The sequence below is a fragment of the Larus michahellis genome, chromosome 9 (genome assembly GCF_964199755.1).
Source record: "Larus michahellis chromosome 9, bLarMic1.1, whole genome shotgun sequence".
NCBI lineage: Eukaryota > Metazoa > Chordata > Aves > Charadriiformes > Laridae > Larus > Larus michahellis.
This window is the reverse complement of record NC_133904.1, coordinates 28,627,610-28,649,356: the sequence shown is the minus strand read 5'-3', so window position 1 is coordinate 28,649,356 and position 21,747 is coordinate 28,627,610. Positions and strand designations below refer to the sequence as shown.

The window sequence follows — 21,747 nt, the reverse complement described above, 5'->3', positions numbered from 1 at the left end:
AGCACCCAGCCTGGTCAGTGCCCGGCACCGGTGCAGGATCAAGCCCCCAGGAGAACCCACTGACCGCAAAGCCCCAGGGACCGCAAGGCCAGGGCTTACCCAGCAGAGCCTGGAAGAGTTCACTTTGAAAGATGTGCGAGACTTTTCCAATGGAGGCTTTTAGCTCCTGCTCCTCCGGAGACCGCAGGGTGCTTTGGTATCTGGTTAGAATTTCCACTGCCCGTTCAGTGTCTGCAAAGACAACACAGAAGAAACAAGGCATTAACACTGAAGGATGGACAGATATCTTCAGGGAAGGCTTGAGTGCAGCCTTGGAGTGGTGCAAAGGGCTCACCTAAATAATGCCTCAAGTTGCCTTCCAGTTCTGGATTTTTAAGAGTCAGACAGCTGCAAAAGCAGCCTCCTTACACATACCTGGTAGAGCTAACCCTGCTGCAAGGTGCAAGAGGGGCCATGGCAGAGAGACAGGCAGGGGCTGGAGGGGAGGTGGTTCTGCCTGTTGTCCCCACTCAACCCTGAAAATCAGGGGCTAAAGTCAGGTTCACTCACCTCTGAACCCTGTGGCACGGGGCAGCCTGAGCGCCTCTGCCACCTCCCAGGCGGAGAAGCCGCTCAGGAGCTGGACTCGTCCCAGTTGCACAGGGCTATGAGTACTAACGCAGGAGTTGCAGTCTCCCACGCGGGGCCAGATGGCTGCAGCAAAGCTGAGCGTAACCCCACTCATGTAGCACAAGATATTGCAAACAGCTCGGCTACACGGGTGGCAAAACTTGAGTTTCTACAGGGTGAAGCATAAGAATCGCTCCACGCAGCGAGCAGCCTTGGGTCAGCAGGAGACACAGCGGGAAAGGAACATGATGCCTTGGGGGCAGGGAAGGAGGGATGCTGGCCAGGAGGGGAGCTGGAGGCTGCCACGAAGCAATGCTTTGGTTAGAGTCTGGGCTCACCACAGCTGTGAGACAACCTTGGACCTAAAATAATGGAGCTGTGATCTCTCTGTGCCAGGAGACCTCCGTGCTTCTCTGGGCAGACGCCTGGAGCTGCCAGTCCAGCTCCAGCCCCAGAAGTGACCCATCTCTCGGGTGGGTGGGGAGCGCCTGTGGACCTTGAGCCTGTCTCAGCCCTATCAGTGAATATTTCCCTTTGTCACCCAGGCGGCCTGCAGACAAAGAGCGTCTGTGTGAGGAGGCGGGGGAGCCGTCCCGCCACTGTTGGGGACTCATCTTTTAAGCCAGGAACTCATGCAGAAAGGATGACCCTGCTCATCCCAGGGCTCTCGGCAGGGAATTCAGGTCATCGAACAACGGGGCCTGTGTCTGCTCGGGTGTGTGCCACCTGCTGTCCCAGCTCACGCGGCCGGCTCCCCTCCTGGCTCTTCCTTGGCAGAAAGGGGAAGGGGGTCCTGCCTGTGTCACCGGCCCACACCGACTCTTCGTGGGAGCAGAACAGAGAAAGGAGCCTGGGGAAGCGTGAATAGCTCCTGTTTCAGAGCTGGGCTCCAGACTGGCTCCAGGAAAAACAAGGACATCCCCAAGCTCCACATTTATTGGGCTTTATGGGAATCCCATCCCCGTGTTGTCACTAAGGGCTTCCTTTTCTGCAAGATCAGACTGTGGCTTCAGACACTGCCCAGCAGGGTTGAGTCATCTTCGCCTGGTCATTCCTGACCTTATCAGCAGAAGCTAAAGAAGCAGGTGGAGAACTGGGGCCACCACACCAGGACACAAAGGCTGTGAACCTGGTGTGAACATCCCACCCCAGTCCAGGCTGCACAGAAAGAGGGGCATGCACCCTGCGCTGACGGCCACCAGCACTGGCTGAACAGGGGAGCTCCGGCCCTGGACCACCCAACGCAGGGAAGTGCTGTGCCCCCAGCGCAGGGTAGAGACGGCAGGACCCTTCCTGCAGCACCCAAAAAAGAGCACGTGACGTACAGGGCCCATCTCAAGGTACAAGTCCCACTCACAGGAGGTCCCTCCTCACAGGGCCCCCACCCCCACACCTGCCCTCCCCACAAGCACCCGAGGGTGCTGCAAGCGCAGCATCCCATGGCCACCCACTCCGAGCCACGGTGGCGCCAGGAGGTGTCCCGCAGTCCGGCGGGCAGCCGGGGCTCCCGGTCCACAGGTCTCAACCCCGGGGGTGCACCGGACAGGGCGGCCCAACCCGTGGCGGGGAGGGAGGGAAGGATCGCGGGGCACCGGGCGCGACCGCGGTGCCGGTACCGGCAGGGCAGACACTTGTTGAGCGCGGCGGTGCCCGGCGCGGCGGGCAAGGCAGGGCAGGGCAGGGCGCTCCTTACCTTCCCGGCGGATCATCGCTCCGCTCCGCTCGGTGCCAACCCGCGACCGGCCGAGCCGCCGCCCGCCCCGCCCCGCCCCGGGGAACCGGCCGAGGAGCCGCCCCCGCCCGCCCGCCCCCCGCCGGCGCCGCCTCCGCCTCCGGGAGCGCCTCGCCGCCCCCCACCGCTCGCAGCCCGCCGGGCTCCCGGGGCGGCTCGGCCTGCGCACCCCTCTCTTCCTCCTCCCCCGGGGGAACCCCGTCCCTCCCCCCCGCCCCGTCCCTCCCCGCTGCGGAGGGCCCGGCCCGGCCCCGCACCGCTTCCCCGCGCCGTCACTAGATGGCACGGGCGCGCCGCCATCCCGCCCGCCCCAGCACCGGCTGGGCTGCGGCTGCCCCAGAGAGCCGGGACCCGGGGGGAAGGCGCGGGGGGGAGGGCTTGCAGGGGAGCGGGAGTCGGGGTAGGGGGGGGAGCAGTTCTGCCCAGGGCGCCTTCGGGGTCTGTCTACCGCTCCGCTGATTTATTGACATAAATAGGTAGGGACAAGTAAAACGGACCTGATCCCCCTTTCCAAGTTCAAGGCCCTGCTGCGAAGTGACCGACTGCAGAGTCCCACCACTCCCCTCCCTCGCACACCCCCAAAGCCTGGCAGCAGCAGGAGCGGGACCGTGGTCCTGCCAGCCCCAGGCACCCGCCACCCCCCCAGCTCCCTTTTCCCTGCCCCAGAGCAACAGGCAGTCACTGCTGCATGGGGTGCCAGCACCCTGCCCCACAAGCATGAAGCCAGCAGTAGCAGGGGCAGGACTTGTGTCCAGTGTGGGCGTGGGAAGAGCTCAGCTCCCGCTCCATGTTGTGAAAAGCCACCTCCGCGCCCCCCTTCCTATTCCTCAAGGCATGGGGCAGGGCAGCAGCACTTTAAACAAGGTTTCCCATGACTGGCTGCAGAGCTGCTGCTGCTGCTGCTGCAGAGGCTGCCCTTCCCCTGCCACCAAACAGCGACTCAAATCCCCCACTAGTGTCCAAACCCCAGGGCAGAGGCCTTAAGCCCCAGCACCGCTGGAGAGGTACTCAGCCCAGGAAAACCCTGCAAAGTCTCCAGTTCCTTGCTATCAGCGGCAACTGGGAACCCAGTTCCAGGTCTTCTCGGCTGAGGGCAGTTGTGCACCACGCAAGGAGTCAGGAAGGCTACAAGGGGATGGGAAGCTCAGGAAAGAGTCTGCAAAGGAAAGGAGCCTTGAAGCTGGCCTGAGGATTGCTTCCCACTTGAGCTGTGCAGGGCTCTGGCTGCCCCTCCGCTGGCTGGCACAGGCTGGAGGGGTCACTCTTGCATCAAGCTGTTGATCTTTGTGAGAAGCACATCAGTCTCAGACTCTGAGGAGACAGAGAGAAAAAAAAAAGTCATCACAGGTATCCACCATCCGCATGGACAAGCAGAGTGACCTGAAAAGCAGGTTTGAGGAGACTTGGGGAATGTGGGATTCCCCAGCGCTGTCCCACAGGGCTGTTTGCTAAAGGCAGAACAGGAACTCCCTGGGCTGGGATTCCCTTCCCTCCCCCATCCATCCCAAACTGCTCTGTCATTTTCGGCTGGAGAAAGCCGCCTGCCTGCCAGGGAGCATCCCGTGGGCAGAGCCTGGCTTCGAGGGAGGGGAGCTCACATCTGTGCACACTCACCCGCTGCCTGTCTTCTCTGTGAGCATTTCCTAGGAGATGGAAGAGGATCAATGTTAGTATGTCAGCCTGGCCTCCCCCTTCCCTCCCCAAAGCTCCCAGCTGGAGGCTGTGGGGCCCCACAGGACACACAGTCCCACAGGGACCTGCTCTCCGTGCCTGAAGCACTGGTAAAGGAGCAGGGCCAAGCCCACCAGCCTCAGCCCACCAAGCCCTGGGGTGCAGAGTGAGCCAGTAAGCATGAGCTAAGGCATCCAGCAGAGTGAGGAAGGGTCAGGCCAGAGTTTTAGCTGCAGCCTGGTGATAAAAGCTGCCTCCACACACTGCTGTCTCACTTAGCCAGGCAGGAGAGGACCCCCAAAGATCTGAGTCCAGAGGGGGGTGGCAGCTGATACAACCAGGTTTGGGTATGTCCCAGCCACCCAGGGCACACTATGGCCTCCCCCAGCAGACCTGCCCCGGGAGGGGGAAAGGCATCAAAACGTACTTCAGCAAGAGGAAGGCCCAGAGGATGACAAGAAGGGACACGCAGTCTACAACAATCCAGATCATGAGGTACGTGCTGCTGGGCTGCAAGGCAACAAGACGAGCCATGAACGCCAGCCAGAGGTGGTGTGCTGGTGGCACAGCCCACCCTTCTGCAGGGTCACACGTTCCCACACCAGCACAGCACTGAGCAAAAGCCACCCTCCAGGCAGCTGGCTGCCCAGGGCTGCTGCAGAAAGTGACCCACAAGTGTCTGGGGCACAGGGCTGTGGGGCAGGGTGAAGGATGGAGGGGTCACTCACGAGCAGCCAGATGGGGTGTTTCATCTCCTTCAGCACCTGGCAGGCGTTGGTGGTGACAGAGCTCACGCCAGAGCACCACAGCACGGAGAAGAGCCAGGGCTGGTTCACCACATACAAGTTGACAGAGATGTTGTCCTGGCGGTACTGCCTGCATAGGGACAGCCGTGGTCAGAGCAGCAGACAGCAGGGTGCCAGCACACTCAGCATACAGCCAGAGAGGACTGTATATCTGGGATGTCATCCAGCATTTGCAACCACATGGAGCATCTGTCTGCAGAGCCAGACCCAGGACAGATTTGCTGGCAAGAAAGAGGACTGCAGCCAGCTCCGTCCCCTGCATCAGCCCTGCCTGGTAAGGCATGTTTGTCCGCAAGGCTGGAGCACGCACCCTGCCCTTCCCAGCACCGTGCCAGCACTCAGCATCAGCTGGCCCGCACCTCTGCTGGCCCCTGGGACAGAGCTGGAACAGTGCCCAGGCCCCACAGCTCCCAGGGTCCTGGGCACAGGACTCTCACCTGATCTCCTCAGAGCTCATGTCCTGGTAGGGCAGATTGACATGCAGCAGTGGCTCCTTCTCATTCTGGAGTCTCTTCCGGCCATAGATTTGCTGAACGCCTGGGGCTCGCTGTTTGACCTCTTCCCTGAACCCATCCGGCAGCCAGAGGACCTAGGCAAGCGTCAGAGAGCACATGCAGAGGAGAGGTACTCCAGAGAGCTTGCTCCCTTCCAATATTTCCTTGCAGGCCCAGGCACACATGGCCTGCTCAGACAGCTGCTTCCTGACCCTCTCTCCACGCTCGGCTCTTCCATGAGGATCTCTGCCAGGACAGCCTCCTAAAAGCTTGTCCCAGCCAAGAAGTAAGCACAACAGACCCCACTGAGGGGAGAAAGCAGTTCCAGCCTAAGAAAGCTGCAGCAGTTATGTTCTTTCTGGGTCCTTGAAAGGATCAAGCAAGCAGTGCATCCTTTTGGCCCCAAGTCTGCAGCAAGAATGCACCTTCTATCAGCACTACAATACGAGCTTAGCCATTTCCCCTCCTGCTCTTGCATTCCCAAAAAGCCAAGAAGGGAAAGTGATTTGGGGGCTAATTCATCCCCTCAGGGCAGCACATGCCCTGTGCTGCAGAGGTTGGGTGAAGTGCAAAGGCAACACAGGCGGTTGCAGCAGGAGTTCAAGAGCTGCAGGGAGAGGAGTGGCACAGCACAGGGAGGTGGAAGCCTGAGCATTGTTTTCCTGATCTTGCTAGCACTGTTGGTCCCCTCCCTAGACTGAGTCACTGTTTACGCACCAGGGTGGCCAGTGCTGGGAAACCGGAGTATTTGGAGGGGTCTGAAGCTGCAGGCATTAACCCCTAATTATTGGCAACTTCTCCCAGCTAGAGAACCCCACGCCTGGACCGCGTTCCCCAGCAGGGATGACGTATGGGGATGTGGTATATGGAGTGGCAGGGATGCTCAGTGGGGTTGGTGTGGCACCTCCCCACCATGGCAGGGGTGTGACAGCAGGGCCCGGCAGTGGTGGGGCAATGGCCGGCTCACCTGCTGCAGTGGGATGCCTGACTGTAAGATCACTTTCAGGGTGGCATTGACAAAGCTCTGGTAGTCACTGTGGTTCTCGGGCCGGAGGTCGAACATGATGGAGATATTGCTCTGCTTGGCTGCCTCTAGCGCCTGTTCCAGGGATGGGATCCTCTGTTTAGTCACCTGGTAGCGATCGCCAGCAGAAAGACTCTGCACAGTGGGAAAAGGCCTCCGCTGCAAGGGCAAGAGGGAGTTAGTAATCATAGGCAGACCACCTGTAAGCTTCCAGCTCCCAAACTGATCCCTGTCTCTGGCTCCCGGTTTCCTACACCGGCCTGTCCACACGCTCTCCAGTGCAGACAGGCACAGCGATCCTTCCTCTGCACAAACACAGGGCACCTCTACCCTTCTCCCCACTAATAGCACAGTTCAAACAGCCCCAACACCTGTGGGCATTCAGAGCAGCTCAGCAGTTGGTTCGTCACCTCTTGGGAAGAGCTTTGCCACAGCTGCCTCCAAGCCCGGGCAGGCTGTGCACCTCGGAGCAAACGCATGAGACATCTCCTCTCAAACCAGCCTCCTCCGTGACTCAGCTGAGGAGTCAGAACAAACCCCAGCTTCAGGCATAACCGCACCCAAGGGATTCATGCAGGCGTGAAAGTGCTTCTGCACCCTGTCCAGGTGTCTGCCAGGCCCAGCGCTGCAGAGGGAACTTTCTCCAGGGCAGGGCTCATGCTTCACACACAAATGCACCCATCCCCGACCAGCCACCCCAGGGGCATCCTGACCTCCAGGAACCAGCTGCCAGCATCCAACTGCTGGAGGTCTGTCCAGTTGAAGGCGGTGCTGTTCAGGGCAGCCCTCTCGGGGAACACAGCCTGCACATTGGTGGTCCTGGTGAGTTCCTCGTCATGCATGAGGAACGGGACCCCGTCAGCACTGGCAAAGGAGCAGAGAGGGAAGCTCTGTGTTGCAAGCTGTTTGTCTGCTAACCCTGCTCTGGCATTTCTGCCCCTTCCCAGACACGCTGCTAGGGTAACCCCCACCCTTATGCCTACTTGTGGTCTCCTACACAAAAAGGTGAGTGTCTGGAAAGACCTTGGAGCACCTAGAGAGCAAGTCAGGAACCAAGTAGTTCCTTGCTCACTCCGACAGCTGTCCCCATAGCACGATTGCATGAGATGAACTAGAGCCAGGGTCTTTTCCAGGCAGTGCCCCTTCCCTGATGGTGCCTCCCTCCCAATGCCCTGGAAGGCAACCTGCGTGGGGAGGACAGAAACCCAGAACCTCTCCCAGATCATTGGGACACCAAGCTGGAGCCAGTCCCATACTGGGAAGGTGGGAATGGCAGAACCCTTTGAACAGAGCTACCTCCAAATTCAGGCTATGTCAGTCCTCCAGAATGCCCCATGTGGGAGGTGACATCCCAGCATACAGAGGCCCCTTCCTCCCTCCAAGTCCCTGCTGCCCCTTTACCTCACCATGACGTCTGTCTCAAAGACTTGCACATCACAGTCCACCGCCTTGTGCAGTGACATGAGGGTGTTTTCGGGGGCCAGCTGGAAAAGGAACAGGGTTAGTGCAGAGGGCACAGGCAGGAAGGGGCAGGGGGCAGGCACTCACCCTGCCTGCCTGCACCCAGCAGCTTGGCTGAGCTCTAGGGCAACCACAATGAGACTGGTGACGCTGGTAGGGTCAGGGATGGAAAAGTCTGGGTGCAGACAGCCAGAGCCTGCCCAGTCCTGCTTCTCAGCCCACACCACGCAGCCAGGCTTTCTGCTGAGAGTCACCTGCTCCTCATCCAGCAGCGCTCAGCAAGCAGCTCTGCCCTGCGGCTGCTGCGCCCACCCTCCTCACCCTGTGCTCACCCATCCTCCAGCCCTGTGCTGCCCTGGCTGCTGTGGGGACCCCTCTCTACTTGGGTCACCAGAGCTCGTCTGGGCCTGCAGCAGCAAGGGTCTGAGATGCCGGTGCCCCACCACCAGGCACAGCCTGGGTTCCGCTGGTGGAGCAGCCTGCCCCATCCACCCTGACCACTGTGCCAGGATGCTGCTGGTGCTGGTCACTTACCATGGGGGCTCCTCGGTGGCCAACTAGGGCTGGCTTGGGAGGCAGCTGGTTCTCCTCCATGATGCAAGGGGAGGTGATTCCCAGAGGAGCCAGATACAGTGCGATCATCACCGCGCAGTACACAAGCAGCAGAAATACTTTGAGACCTGCAGGCAGAGAAGGTAGAGTGGTGAGGTACAGAGGAAGTATTTTGCAGGCCGTTAGGAATAAGCCAAGGCTGCTTCACCTGGCATTCACTTATGGTTGCCCTACGTCAGGCACTGCATCACCAGCCTCAGGGACACTGCAGATTTATTCTTGGCCCACTGCATGTCCTTACATCCCAACCCAGCACTTCTACAGGACTCAGTCTGCCATCCATAGCCCTGCCATCCACTGCAAAGCAGTGAGGGCTAAAGCCCACCAAGGGCTGGGCATGAGAAGCAGCAACCAAGAGCCGGTATTGCTACTAGACTGAGTCCTGGGGACCTGTTCCCACTGTACTCACTCTCTCTGTGCACCATTGTGCCACCAGTGCTGCTCCATTGAGTGGTAGGAAGCAGGGCACCTCGGCAGGGCACCAGCCGAGGGGGGAGATGGAGACCTTGGAGGGGGATTACCTTTGTTGCGGGTGCGGTAGATGAAGCTGGCCAGGGGCCAGGCAAGGAGCGTCATTCCCCCCACAATTCCAATGTGCAGGAAGGGACCTGTTGCCTGGAGAGGCAAAGGCAGGATGTCAGCCAGCACCAGCCCAGCCCTGTCCCCAAAATCCACATGCTCCCATGCCAGGGATCTGCCACTGCAGCCAGAACCGCTGGAAGAGCCATAGTGCCAGGGAGGGAAGGACAGGCTCCCCGGGGGGCTGAACAGACTCCTCGCTCTGTTCAGGCCACCATTCATCACTCTGACTGCAGCTGCTCCAGGCAGGACTGCAAGAGCAGGAGGAGCACCTTGCCTGGCCAGGCAGCAGAAGTCAAGGGCAGGGCATTTAACTCCCATGGCACACGGCCATGCTGGGGGTTCCAGTCACCACCCTTCAACTCATCCCCCCAGGCCAGGTACTGGGTACAGCGGGGGAGCCCCTGGTATCGAGGTGACTCACCTGCAGGGAGATACGTGCACTTCTCCACTCCTCCGCCCACTTTATTCCCAGCCCTGTGAAGGCTGCAGCCACCACCAGGGCAGTTAAGATCAGTAGGATCTGTGGGGCAGGGCACAGGGCAGTTAGGGGAGCACACAGCATCCTGCAGGCCAGCTGGGCAGGGAGAGTCCTCCTCATCCCTTCCTCCTGAGCCCCTGCAAGTCCCGAGACCCCACTTCCCCCATTTGGGTTTGCAGCTGAGCTCTGTACCCCATGCTTTGAGCAGGGGGAATATTCCCATCACAGAGATGTGTGGCTGGGGGACTAACAGCTGCAGCTCAGCTTGGCGGGGACACACAGCCACTCAGTGGGGTCACAGCAGCCATAGGTGGGACGCAGTAGGTGGGTCGCAGCTTCCCAAGGTGCAAGGGCAGCCAGGGCCAGCACCATCTCCCTGCACCCCCAGTCTCTCACCTTATGCAGCCAGTGTAGTTTCAAGGGCTGGCCACAGAGCTGCAAGCACAAAGCAAGGACCTATGAGAAGAACAAGGAGATGTCAGAGCTGGGCTGTACCCCACATCTCAGCCCTCTAAGGGCACTGGACTCAGCCACAAGGTCTCTGGCCACGTTCAGGCTGACACAGCTCCAGCAGGGCGAATGCTGCTGGCTCCACGGCAGCCAGCCTGTGCTCAGCACAGCTCTGTACCCCCACCAGCCCAGACAGGATCAGCGGGGCTCACCAGCAGCACAGCCGAGTAGGTGATCAGCGTGGCCGTAGCTATTAGCAGGACCAGGGACCAGTCTAGCCACAACTTCCTCTGCTTGAAGATGAACCTGCCAGCAAAGGGGGTGGTCAAAGGGGCAGGAGGGACATGGGGAGTAAGGCTGGACGTGGGATCTTACTCACTCATTGAAGTTGTGGAAATCATTGAGGATGACGATGGTGAAGTAGAGCCACACCAGCGTGAAGAGGAAGACGCAGAAGAGGAAAAGGAACCAGCTGCAGTCGCACTGAAAGCCAGAGATGACAGCTATGCACACACCTGCAGGGCACCTAGCCCCTGGCCAGGTTGCTGAGACCCCTGGGGAGCACCCAGCCTGCAGCAGGGTGCAGCAGGCACTGGCTTCATGGGTCCAGCACCATGCTGTCCCATGGAGAGGGAACAGAGCTCCCCAGGAGAGCTCTCTTGGCTGGACCCATGCTACAGGAAGATGAACCAGCATCTCCTACGACAAGCTAAAAAGCTGCCTATGCCAGGCTGGGGAGGACAGCCCCTGTGGCAGGACTGCCTCCTTTCCCATGCAGCAGCCCCTGGGAGCAGGCTGGGACTTTGGACATGGAAAGGGGCAGGGAGCCGGGTCCTGTTCCCTTCTAGCTGCGTGATCTGTGGGCTGGGCGGAGAGGGGTTCTGTGCCTCAGAGCTGCCATTACAGCGGTGAGCCTGCAGACTGCTCCTGCCTGCCCAGCCAAAGCCAGGTCCAGCCTCAGGGTCTCCAGCCCCACGTACACAGGGAGGTGAGGGGTGCCACAGGTGCTGAGCGGGACACTCAGCAGCCCAGACCAGCTTGCACATTCCAGGCAAGATGGAACAAGCAGCGGCACAGCCGCTCCCGTGGGAGTTGAAGACCTCAGAGAATCCCAGGGCCTCACCCCTCCCAGGTTACAAACTGCCAGGGACACCCCCTTCCAGCACCCCATCAGCAGGGGCCGCACCCAAGCCCAGGAACCGTGCCTTCCACGTGCCTTGCCAGGCACTTAGCGCCCTGGGACCTGCCCGCCACGCTCAGCCCTCGGGCAGCACAGCATTGGGCTCCAGGCACGTGCAAGCCATGCCGCAGACACACGCTCAACCAGGCAAGGGACAGCCACGGCTCAGCCTCGCTGCTGCTAAAGCGCTGCTCTACCCTTCTCGTCACCCAGCAGTAACAGACAACTCACCCTGTCACTGCTCCAGGCTAGGGCACTCCCTGGACAGAGAGGGTGCCAGGTAGCACCCCAGCTCTCTTGGGGCTCAGGAGCAGCGGCAAGGGGTCAGCAGTCCAATGTCTGGGCTGAGCCCCCCAGCTGGAGCCCTTCCCCACCCCAGCCACCCACGCAGAGGCTGGCCAGCCCCAGCTCAGCATCACCCGTGGTATCACCTTGCTGGTTTTCAGGCCCTTCCTCTTCTTGGGAGTGACCCAGTGGCAGCTGTAGAGGCAGAGCAGGCAGGTGGCACAGGGGTGGCAGCAGCCGGGGGGATCTGCCATAGTGCCAGGCTGTCCCAGGCCAACGGTCAGGCGTCCTGCAGGGGATGCACACAGCATGTTGGCACAGACCTCCCACCCCACTGCCCCATGGGGATGGGGCACTGCAGCATCCTGTGTCCAGGCACCCTGGCAAGTGGCTGCTGCAGAGCCCTGGGACATAGCGGGCTGCTGGCTGTGTCCCCACACAAGGCGCGGTGCCAGGGAAAGCGGGAACACAGGGTGCAGCCCGACCTGTTCCGCAGGCTGCCCTGGGACGGCAACGAGCTGGAGCAGGCCTGGAGCTGGCAGGGATCAGGGCCTGCTCCTCAGCCAAGGGTTCTGTGCTGCTCCTGGGAGCCAGGAGCATCGTGCAGGCTCCAGGGGATGTCAGTGTCACCAGCCAGCTTGAAACAACCTTGCACCCAGTCTCCTCGGGAGTAACCCGGCTGCAACAGCCATGCTGCAGCCTGGGGCTCCTGCTGTGCAGCCGGGGGCACATGCAACAGCCTGGGAAGTCCCCATCCTCCTCCCTAAGCCCAGGTCCCCACTGAGGTGGCACCATCCTGGCAGCCCTCCAGCTCAGCTCACACAGCAAGGGGTACCCAGGGGGGCTGGAGGAGCTGCAGCTGAACGGGCGCTCCAAGCACTATGGGGGATGGGGGAGAAGCAGCAGTTATCGGGGGGGGGAACCCACTGCTAGAGTCGTGGACACCCAGGCTGCATGCAGGGCTACCACTGAGTTCCTCATGCACTGGGAAGGGGAGAGGGCCAGGATGCTTTGCGCTGGTCCCTAGATTCCTGGTGCTCAGCTGGAGGAAGCAGAGAGCCCCAAACAAGGTCTCCCTTTATCCACCTCCAGAAACGCCATGTTTATTACTGCCTGCCTGCTGCAGAGCTGCCCGCCTCCTCATCCCAACCTCCCCAACAGGCCAGGCACCCCACACAACACTATCACCCCACGAATTAAACTGGACTCATTTCACTGCGATGACTGCGCCAGGCACAAGCAGCCAGCTGACCACATCCTCCCAGCCACATCCTCTCCAATGTTAGGGGCAAGGGTGTGCCTAGCAGAACCACGTTCCATCCTAACCTGGGCCCTGGAGAGGGGGAGCAGAGCTAGCTCAGGTGCTCCCAGTCGCAGACAGCCACACCAGAGCAGCTCTGCCATGCCCTGGCTACAGCCAAGGTCAGCCTGGTGTTCCCCCATGACACAGCAGCACCCCAGCATGGCACCTTGCTGCCAAATACCACCAGTGTGTGGGTCTTCAGGGGTAGTGTGCAGAGTCTCTGCCAGGACCCACAGAGTGGCCACTGGGGTATGCACAGACAGGTACCAACCCAAGAGCGGGACCCCTAACCTGCCCAGCTGGCTTCTCCAGGTTGAGGGAGGTCTGGGGGCTGCCATCAGCAGGTCCAGACAGCCAAGGCACAGGGGATGCTGAGCAGCACAGTGGTGACCAGGTCATCCACTGCCCCCTCCATCTTCTAGGGATCAGATCAGCAGCTGTGATCTGCTCAGTGATCGCAGCGAAGGAGCCAGCCCTAACACAAGAGCAGGAAGCCACGGGACCAGACAGTTTCCCTCCCTGATGCCCAGGGGCTCTGGCTGCAGGCTCATACCCCTGCTGTCACCAGAAGCAGAGGCACCACTTCCACCAGGGAGCAGAGGGTTCAGCCAGCATCCCCCAGGACTTGCCCTGTCCTCGCCTTGCTGCTCACAGGCAGAGCACCGGTACCAGCAGCTGCCAAGGGAAACCCTGCCTGGCTCCCACGCAGCGTGCAAAGTACAGTAGGAGAGGCTGCGGGCATCAGCCGAACTTCAGCACTCAGCTGTTCCGAGAGGCTGTTGCTGCCAGAACTGGAGCTTGGCAGAGCAGCAACACAGGACTGGCCGCAAACCTACGCTAGTGGTGCTGTCTGGAGGGTTGAGGGAAAACGTCACCCTGTTCCCCAGCTCAGAGCGGGACTGCAGCAGTGGTGCCAGTAGTTATTGTGCAACACACCTGCACAGGGCGCGGGTCCCAAACAAAGCTGGACTGGGCACGCAGCAGACCCTGCTCAGCTTCTGCTCCAGCTCCAAGGAGGGGCTGGAGGTCCATCAGGGCTGGAAGGAGCCCTCCTTCAGATCCCACCTTCAGGTCCCATGAAACAACCCCCACGGCACACCCCCAGCCCTAGTGTCGGGGGCACAGGGGCCTTGAAGGTGTGACAAACCTATTGCTACAGTCACCAACACAGCAGTGTGTGCTCACAGCCCCGCAGAGACCTTTGTGCCTCAGGGGTGGTGGTACAGGACAACCAGGTGGCCACGGGCAGGGCAAGAGACCCTTCCCCTTGCGGAGCTGAGCTGGCCCCGGTGCATGCCACCAGGCAGGTCAGCTAGAGGTGACATCCAGCCCCACTGTCCCCTGACCTCACAGGAGGGAGGGCAGAGCTCCTGGATCAGCATAGGGAAGAGGGTGACCCCAAAACAGCCACAGCAGCACAGCCTGGCCCAGACCTCCCACTCCCAGCCTCATGCCCTACGTCTCCCCCATGCAGTCAGCTCTGGGCTCCCTGTCCCTGCTCTCCGGAGCATGGGAACAGCACGGCAGCCCCTTTCCTTCCCCACCTCAGCTGCAGACAGGGCCAGGACGATCACCCCCCCATGCTGCTCTGACAGCTCTCCCACAGTCCCCATGGCACGGGCTGCCACCCCAGGGCAGCGAGCCAAGCGGACAAAATACCTGCTCTCTGCAGACGTCGGGTTCCCTCAGCTGGGACTCCGGCAGGCCAGGTGAGTGCTGGGGCTGGGCTCTCAGCTGGGCGTCCCTACGCAGCAGAGCCCTGCTCTGCTGCTTGCTCACACCCTCCTGGGTGTGTTTGTGGCCCGGCAGGACTGCCCGTGCCGCCTGCAGGTCTGCACAGGCTGGCAGAGGCGGGCTGCCCGCAGCAGGCTTTGTGCCCCACCGACCCCGGAGCAGCCTCTGCTCCGTGGCCACTGGGAAAGCAGAGAAGGGGCCCAGGGGGGCGTCACGCGCCACAGCACAGAGGAGTTTGCAGGCAGTCCACGCTCCAGGCGGATTAAGGCTCCGCGTAGAGCTCCAGGAGCAGGGAAGGCAGATGGAGGCAGAGCTTTGTGCATCGCCGGGCCTTAAAGCAAGGGGCTCTGGGATCCCCTCTATCAAAGTCAGACTTTTCCCTTCCTTGCAGAGGAAGCCTGCGACAGATGCATCCCAGGCCACTGCAGCTGGCCCAGGTGACACTCACTGGGGCATGCTTTGAAGGTGGGAGTATAGAGGTGAAGGTGGTTTCTGGTCTTGAGCCAAGAGAAATGCTTCAGAGCCAAGGCATCCAAACTGCTAAAGCAGCAGATGAAAGGAGGGTCCGAGACAGGGCCCTGATGCCACCTGCAGATGGACAGGGTGATGCCCGCATCTCCCCAGCTCCCTCCCTATGGCCCAGCACAGCCCCCACCCTCCGCTCCAGGTCTTGGCAGAGGCCCAGCCCCTGGTGAGCCAGGATGCAGGATGGATGCTCGGACCTTTCCGTTTCAGCAACTTGCTCCGTCATTGCCCGGGATCTCATGGGACCTCTGATCTCCTGCCACTTGCAAAGGAGCTGAGAAAGCTGAAGGCATCCTGCAGGGACACCGCAACTGCCAGACTACGCAGAAGCCTCAGCACTCACCCTCACGGCTGATTCTATTCCGCACCGTTATTAACAGCCTTGGCACAAATCGTTGAATGGCTCCATGAAATGTGCTGATCAGGTCCATCTACGAGGCCTGAGCAGCGGAGGGTGTGGAGCACTGCAGGAGGGGTTATGTAGCGACACCCACCACTCCGCAGCCCAAGGAGTAAACTGAAAGCATTGCAATGGCCAGGGGTGCCCTGGGACAAGCTGGCAGCTCTGCACCCCACGCTTTGCCGGCCGCGAGCAGCTTGCGGCAAGGGTCACCTCCACACAGACCCACCGCGGGGCCAGGGGCAGAGTGAGCCTGCAGGCGGGGGTCTGCTCAGCCGGACTGTGCCCCAGGAGAGCCCCGGGATGCAGAGAGCCCGTTTTGCTGGATTAAAGATATTCAAGGTTGGGGACGGGGGCTGCGGATTATGGGGAGGTGAAGGAGCGAGCAGAGGGGAGGGGTGAAGGACCACTGAAGCCAACAAACAGCTGAAAGGGGACAACTGAGCATGAATAAAGGGTCGGAGGCGATCCTGGAGGAGGGGAGGCTACAGCCGAGCTCCCGCAGACCCAGGCGCCGTGGATTTCAGGGGTGCGAGGCACAGCTGACAGGAGAGGCGCCCCTCAGCCACGGGCAGGCGGAGCAGCGGGACAGGCGGGGATGCCCCCGCGTATCGGCCGCCGTCCGACCGCGCCGGGCCGCTCTCCCTTTCCCTCCCCAAGGCCGAACTGTGACAGCCCGGGCGCTGCGGAGGAAGCGGGACTTGTAGGGACCGCCCCGTCCCACCGCCCGCCAGAGGGCGCTGCCACCCCGCGCTATGGCCAGCGCCCGCGCACAGGCCGCTGCGGAGAAAGGGAGCTCCAGCGCCGCGGGAAGCCGCAGCCATTCCTAACGCCCGCCGCCTGCCGGCAGAAGGCAGCCATATGGAGCGAGGGCAGCGGCGTCGTGTTGGTGCCTGTAAGGGGCGGGAAGCCATTTTGAGTACTGGCACGTGCGGCTGCCGCCCGAGCCCTTCCCGCTCGCCGCCGCCAGGGGGCGCGCTCGGCCCGCGCTGCCCCCGCCGCCGCCTCAGGGGGGCCCGGGCTCCATGGGGGCCGCAGGGCCGCTCCCCGCCGCCGCCTCAGGGGGGCCGCAGGGCCGCTCCCTGCCGGCAGCTCGCCTGAGAGACTCCTCGGGCTCCCCCTTCCACAGAGGCGGGCCTGGGCCGGGGGCTTGCACAGCCCTGGCCAGGAGCTGCCTGCCGCCTCAGGTGACCCGTGCTCAGATCGCTTTTATGTTGTAAAAGGCCAATGGAGGTGACATGCAGTGACAGCTGGTTCGCTTCTGTCTGCATTTTAGGCCTTCCTGTAGTCGGTGTTCACACAATGGGAGTCAGCAGCTCACCGAGCTGAACCGCTGCTGTGTGATGAGGGACATCTGCCTCCTGCCACCTCACCGGAGTGGCAGGTCCCAGCTGCCCAGGCCTGCTCCAGCACAGGATCCAGATCAGGGTTTCACCAAAAGGAAGGAGCTGAGCTTAGGGATGCATCATGGCCCAGTCCATCAGACTGCCTGAACAGGGGCATCCCAGCCATACCCTGCTCTGCCAGCTCAGATGCCGGTCTGATCTCCAGGAGCCAAGTCACAGTGGAACAGTTAAAGCTGACAACCAGAATGCATGGTCAAGCTATGGTCTACAGCTGTCTCATCATGAAGTCAGACATGCCAGAATTAGTTGGGAAGACGATAGAAAATAGCATCCCTATCAGCAGAGTTGAATCGGCTCACACACAACATCAAGCATTGCATTGCTGTAAGCAAGGTTTGTGCCTTGCCTTCACTTGTGAGCAGTCTCATCTGTAAGTGTGTTTTTTTTTTTTAATTCTGGTAAAGTTATAAAACCAAACGCACAGGGGAATGGTTTAAGCAAGCAAGGAAACTTACGTTAGTATATTATAGTTCAGCTGAAGTTATCCCCCTAGACTTTTGTTTGGGGAGCAGAGAAGGTATTTTCAACATATGAAAGTGACTTAAAGGCTTTATATTAGGTTCTTGTTTGTCAACTGAACTGGTCACAAACCAGTCTCTTCAGATAAAAATGTAAGCCATTGTTTCAGTTACTTCTGTTTTTCACTATCCTGCAGGTAATCTACAAGAAAAAGCTTTTAAGTTTGACTGTTTTAGGGAATGTTTTCCCTTCATGTAACCTCCCATAGGACTCAAGACCTGAGATAAGCGGGTAAAGCAACACAGGTTTCTGTAACCATTATTTTACTATGTCAACTTGTAATGGACAACAACAGTTCAGTGCATTTCCTCTGCTGTCAAAACTTTAAAAGCCAGTGGCACAGACTGTGCTTCCATCCCAGCTAGTAGCTGACCTACATAAACTGGTAGGCCAAGGCAAAGATCTCTCCATCATGAATCTAAAAATCTCTACTTGCTGATAAACTGCTGTGACATAGAACTTGCTACATTTTTAAGTTATCTTGCATAGGCATATTAAGAAATTAAGTTATCAGAAAGAGCTACTCAGAAGGTAAAATGCCTACTTAAGGGAGGGTATACGGATCATGGCAGTAGTCCCATTGGTTAAGTTTACTTTTTCATAAAGGCCAGAAGCTTATAAGGAATTAAAGTCTGTGGTGAACAAACTTTGGATCAGAGATTCCCCCCCCCCCCCCCCCCGAGAAGTAGGCTAGTTAAGGAGATCAGGAATGCAGATGGTGAGAGTACTGTTCAGCATGAGAAAAACCACCGTGGAGAGCTGTATTTATTTCAGCTCTTACCACTGAGTTTGTATGATACGAGGCAAATCACTTGTCCCAAACTTTTCGTGGGTGGTCCTTATAGTTTTAATTTCCTAAGTACTTGAAAACAGCATGGGGCTGATTTTCAGGAGTGCTAATCATTCATTGTTGTAATTGAGATGAATGATAGGAGCTCTGAGGATCAAATGCTAATGAGTGTTAAGAGTTCAAGCTGCACAGTAACAGCAGATCTTAGATTGGGCACTGCCCCAGTACAGTGTTTAGCCCCACTGTTTTCATAGGAATCTAACACCCCTCACGGGTTTGTGGAGATACATTTATTAACGTGCAGAGAACACAGACTTTTACAAGAACACAGTAGGAAAACAGAAGGTAATCTGTTCAGTAAGCATTATACTGTATATATAGAATTAGGAAATTATTTTTTAGGTATGGTGTCATGGTATATCTAAAGTTGATAAGGCAGAGAAGACTCCTTGTGCTCCCTGGGGAAAAAAAAAAAAAAGAGGAATTCAAACAGGCAAGTCTTGCTTTCATTTGAAAAAAATTAGTTACCAGATTCTGATATTTCTGTCAGATATCTGTCTGGTAAGGTTTACGTGCTATACTTCATTCATGATTTCAAGGATTGAAGTAGTTGGTTTTGCTCAGCTGTAGCTGCTTCTTTTTGGAACTTGAACTAGTTCAGGATTTGAAGATGTTTATCATTTCCCATTTCCTAATTGCCTTATTGCATACTTAACTGGAGCCACACAATAACAAACTGAAGCCAAGTCTCAAGTATTACATTTAAGATAAGACAGCAAGGATGCTCACAGGCTATTCTCACATGCAATTTTGCATGTTAAACTACAAGCAAATATTTTTGGCTTTTGTATCATCTACAAAGGATGCTGACTAGTTTAATTATAGCAGAACTGTTTTTTCTAGTTAGTCTGTTTCCTTTATAGGGATAATTAGCTTTACTGGAAGTTAAGTTGTAGGCATAATTTACTGAGTAGGGCAACACTGATTCTCTGCAGATCTGGTTCCATTTGCTCTGCACTGAAAAACATACTCAAGGAGTATCAGTGGTTTGTGTTATTTTCTGGCCAATATTTGTGTTTTTTCCAGAAGAAAAATAGTATTTCCCTGTCTGCAAGCATAAAACATCTTATCTGCCACTTATTTCTGTTGTTGTACTACAGAAACTTTTGTATTTAGCCTTTTTTTGTTGTTTATTAACTTTTAGAACATACCATTATTTTTGCACTGGGATAAGCCTCTGCTATAGAGCATTCACTCCTGATGCATCTCTAATTTCTGTTCTGAGTTATAGTTACTGTAGAACAGCATTTTCCACCCCTTTCAGGATATAAAAGCAGCTGCAAGATCACTATGTTAAGACATGCTAAGGAGCACAAAAACCTATTTGTTGCTTGAGCTGCTTTCTGTTCTCATTGTTTCAGAAGCCTTCCATGAAGTTATTACTGCTCACTGATGTTACTGGTAAGCCACATACTTTGTTATAGCATTACTGAGGAGCTAACAGCAGTCTATGTAGGATAAGACTCTGAATGAGCGTTCATGTCAAAAACAAGCTGAAGTACTTGACACAGAAAAGCTCAACTCTCAAACTATAACAAGCGCCTGATCAAATACAGCCCAAGCTCCCAAGCACCTAACTTACAAGTTATCAGATAGCTTCACAGAACTACAGGTACCTTTCCTGTTGCCTAAAGAGAGACAATTCATTTATATTAGACACTTTAATAAAAGCAGCTTTCCCACATGTGTAGCTTGCCTGCATTCCACATTTTACAATTGCTATAAGCTTAAATACTTAAAAAAAAAAACAAACAACAAAAAAAACACAAGAAAAGGCCTAAACCTGGCACACTTACCAGACAGAAGCAGTTTCTTGGTTCAAGCTCTTTAGTGTATACAAGCAGCAGCTGTTTACCATTGCCATATTTATAGGACCAGCCTCCAGAGCATTGTGCTGAGGGTAGGTTTATATAAAGGGCCCTTGCTAGGGAGTGGTGAGTAATCTGGTGGGGAGGTGGTGTCTGTGTGACCTTAGGTAGTTGGGATGGAGGTGTGTTGTAATGAAGCTTGTGTGTAGAGTTATTAACAGAGGAGTAGCTTTAGTTAAGAAGATAACATATTAGGTCTAGGGTAGTTAGTTTAGCTTTTTTGTTCTCTGTAAGTATTATTTCCTGGCTCTCTTCACATTTGGCTTATTTTCTTGTACCTATTTAAAGCCTTTTCAGTCATAAGTGCCTTTAGGTAAAGGCTCTAACTGAAGTGTTGTAGTAGTTAAAGAAAAAAGTCTTTAGTATCATTTATCATCTGCTTTCTTACTTGATTGTTTATGCTAGCTTTGGCTGGGGTAGAGTTAACTTTTTTCATAGTAGCTAGTATGGGGCTATGTTTTGGATTTGTGTTCAGTATATGTTTTGGATATATATGCTCAGTATACAAATGGAGCTGGCTGGGGGGTAGGAACTGGTGCTTGGGAATGGGGTAGGTATTAGTCAGCAGGTGGTATGCATAGTGTATCAGTTGTCTTGTATGTTCTTTTATTGTTGGTGTTATTTTTCTTCCTTTGTTCTATTAAGCTGGTTTTTACCTCAAAAAAAAAAATCCCCACAACCCAAAAAATCTGCTCTACTGTTAATGCTCCTGGGCTGTAGGGGGGCAGCCTGCCTTACCGTGGTCTTCACCAGGGGCTGCAGGGGAATCTCTGCTCTGGTGCCTGGAGCATCTCTTCCCCTTCCTTCTCTGACCTGGGTGTCTGAGGAGTTGTTTGGACTTGAGTTCATGTGTGAGTTCCAGCCTGTCCAGTACAGCAGTGGTGCCCTGGCCATTGGCTAGCTCAGCTCCATTGCTGTTATCAAAATGTCCCCAGGAACAGCAGAGTACAATGATAGGCAGTACAGTAAGCAGCAAAAGCAAAAGTGGATGCTAATGACCATAAGACTGTAATTTACAGGAAGGTAAGTAAGCCCCATGGCAAGCATGGGAACCTGACAACTAATAGCTAAACAGCAATAAACTTGATCTAGCACATTCCAATCAAATCTGTTGTTATCTTGAACCCTTTGAGCCCTGTGTTGCGTGCTAGAAAGGACTGTTGTGATTTAACTCCAGCTGGTGACTAAGCACCATGCAGATACTTGCTCACTCTGCTCTGGTGGGATAGGGGAGAAAATCAGAAGAGTACAACTGAGAAAACTTGTAGGTTGAGATAAAGACAGTTTAATAAGTAAAGTAAAAGCTGTGCGTGCAAGCAAAGCAAAACAAGGAATTCATTCCCCACTTCCCATTGGCAGGCAGGTGTTCAGCCATCTCCAGGAAAGCAGGGCTCCATCATGCATAACAGTTACTTGGGAAGACAAATGCCATAACTGTGAACATCACCCCCTTCCTTCTTCTTCCTCCAGCTTTATATGCTGAGCATGACATTGCATGGTGTGGAATATCCCTTTGGGCAGCTGGGGTCAGCTGTCCCAGCTGTGTCTCTTCCCAACTTTTTGTGCCCCCCCCCAGTGTGCTCACTGGTGCAAGAAGCATAAAAGGCCTTGACTCTGTGTGAGCTGCTCAGCAATAACAAAAACATCCCTGTATTACCAACACTGTTTCCAGCACAAATCAAAAACATAGCCTTGTGCTAGTTACTGTGAAGAAAATTAACTCTACCCCAACCAAAACCAGCATGCTGTTACAGATAC

At 56.7% G+C, this 21,747-nt stretch overlaps 2 protein-coding genes across 4 annotated transcripts in view; both read right to left on the bottom strand.

Annotated features, from left to right (window-relative positions):
- Positions 1-2,376, bottom strand: part of DLG3 (discs large MAGUK scaffold protein 3) — a 78,813-nt gene extending 76,437 nt beyond the window's left edge. For all 3 annotated transcript variants that reach the window (XM_074599854.1, XM_074599852.1, XM_074599853.1), the window contains exons 1-2: positions 2,303-2,376; positions 100-231 (exon numbers count right to left, since the gene is read on the bottom strand). In XM_074599854.1, coding sequence (XP_074455955.1) covers positions 100-231; positions 2,303-2,318 — 148 coding nt within the window. In that variant the 5' untranslated portion in view covers positions 2,319-2,376. The remainder of the gene's footprint in view (positions 1-99; positions 232-2,302) is intronic.
- A 407-nt stretch (positions 2,377-2,783) lies between these two features.
- Positions 2,784-20,004, bottom strand: GDPD2 (glycerophosphodiester phosphodiesterase domain containing 2). The gene is made up of 16 exons (XM_074600590.1): positions 19,918-20,004; positions 11,531-11,673; positions 10,299-10,402; positions 10,132-10,225; positions 9,866-9,925; positions 9,413-9,511; positions 8,931-9,024; positions 8,332-8,477; positions 7,738-7,820; positions 7,050-7,200; positions 6,280-6,495; positions 5,256-5,407; positions 4,741-4,888; positions 4,440-4,522; positions 3,956-3,984; positions 2,784-3,652 (listed from the first exon to the last, which is right to left on the bottom strand). The coding sequence occupies exons 2-16, from the start codon at positions 11,636-11,638 to the stop codon at positions 3,600-3,602; spliced, it is 1,620 nt and encodes a 539-aa protein (XP_074456691.1). The 5' UTR covers positions 11,639-11,673; positions 19,918-20,004; the 3' UTR covers positions 2,784-3,599.
- Between the last annotated feature and the right edge of the window lie 1,743 nt (positions 20,005-21,747).

Excerpts from the sequence above, each read along its gene's own strand:
- GDPD2 (XM_074600590.1), bottom strand. The coding sequence starts at position 11,638 with ATGGCAGATCCCCCCGGCTGCTGCCACCCCTGTGCCACCTGCCTGCTC. Across the intron at positions 9,025-9,412 it reads GTGCACGTATCTCCCTGCAG|GCAACAGGTCCCTTCCTGCA; the intron begins GTGAGTCACCTC and ends TTGCCTCTCCAG. Across the intron at positions 5,408-6,279 it reads CAGGCATCCCACTGCAGCAG|GTCCTCTGGCTGCCGGATGG; the intron begins GTGAGCCGGCCA and ends ACGCTTGCCTAG.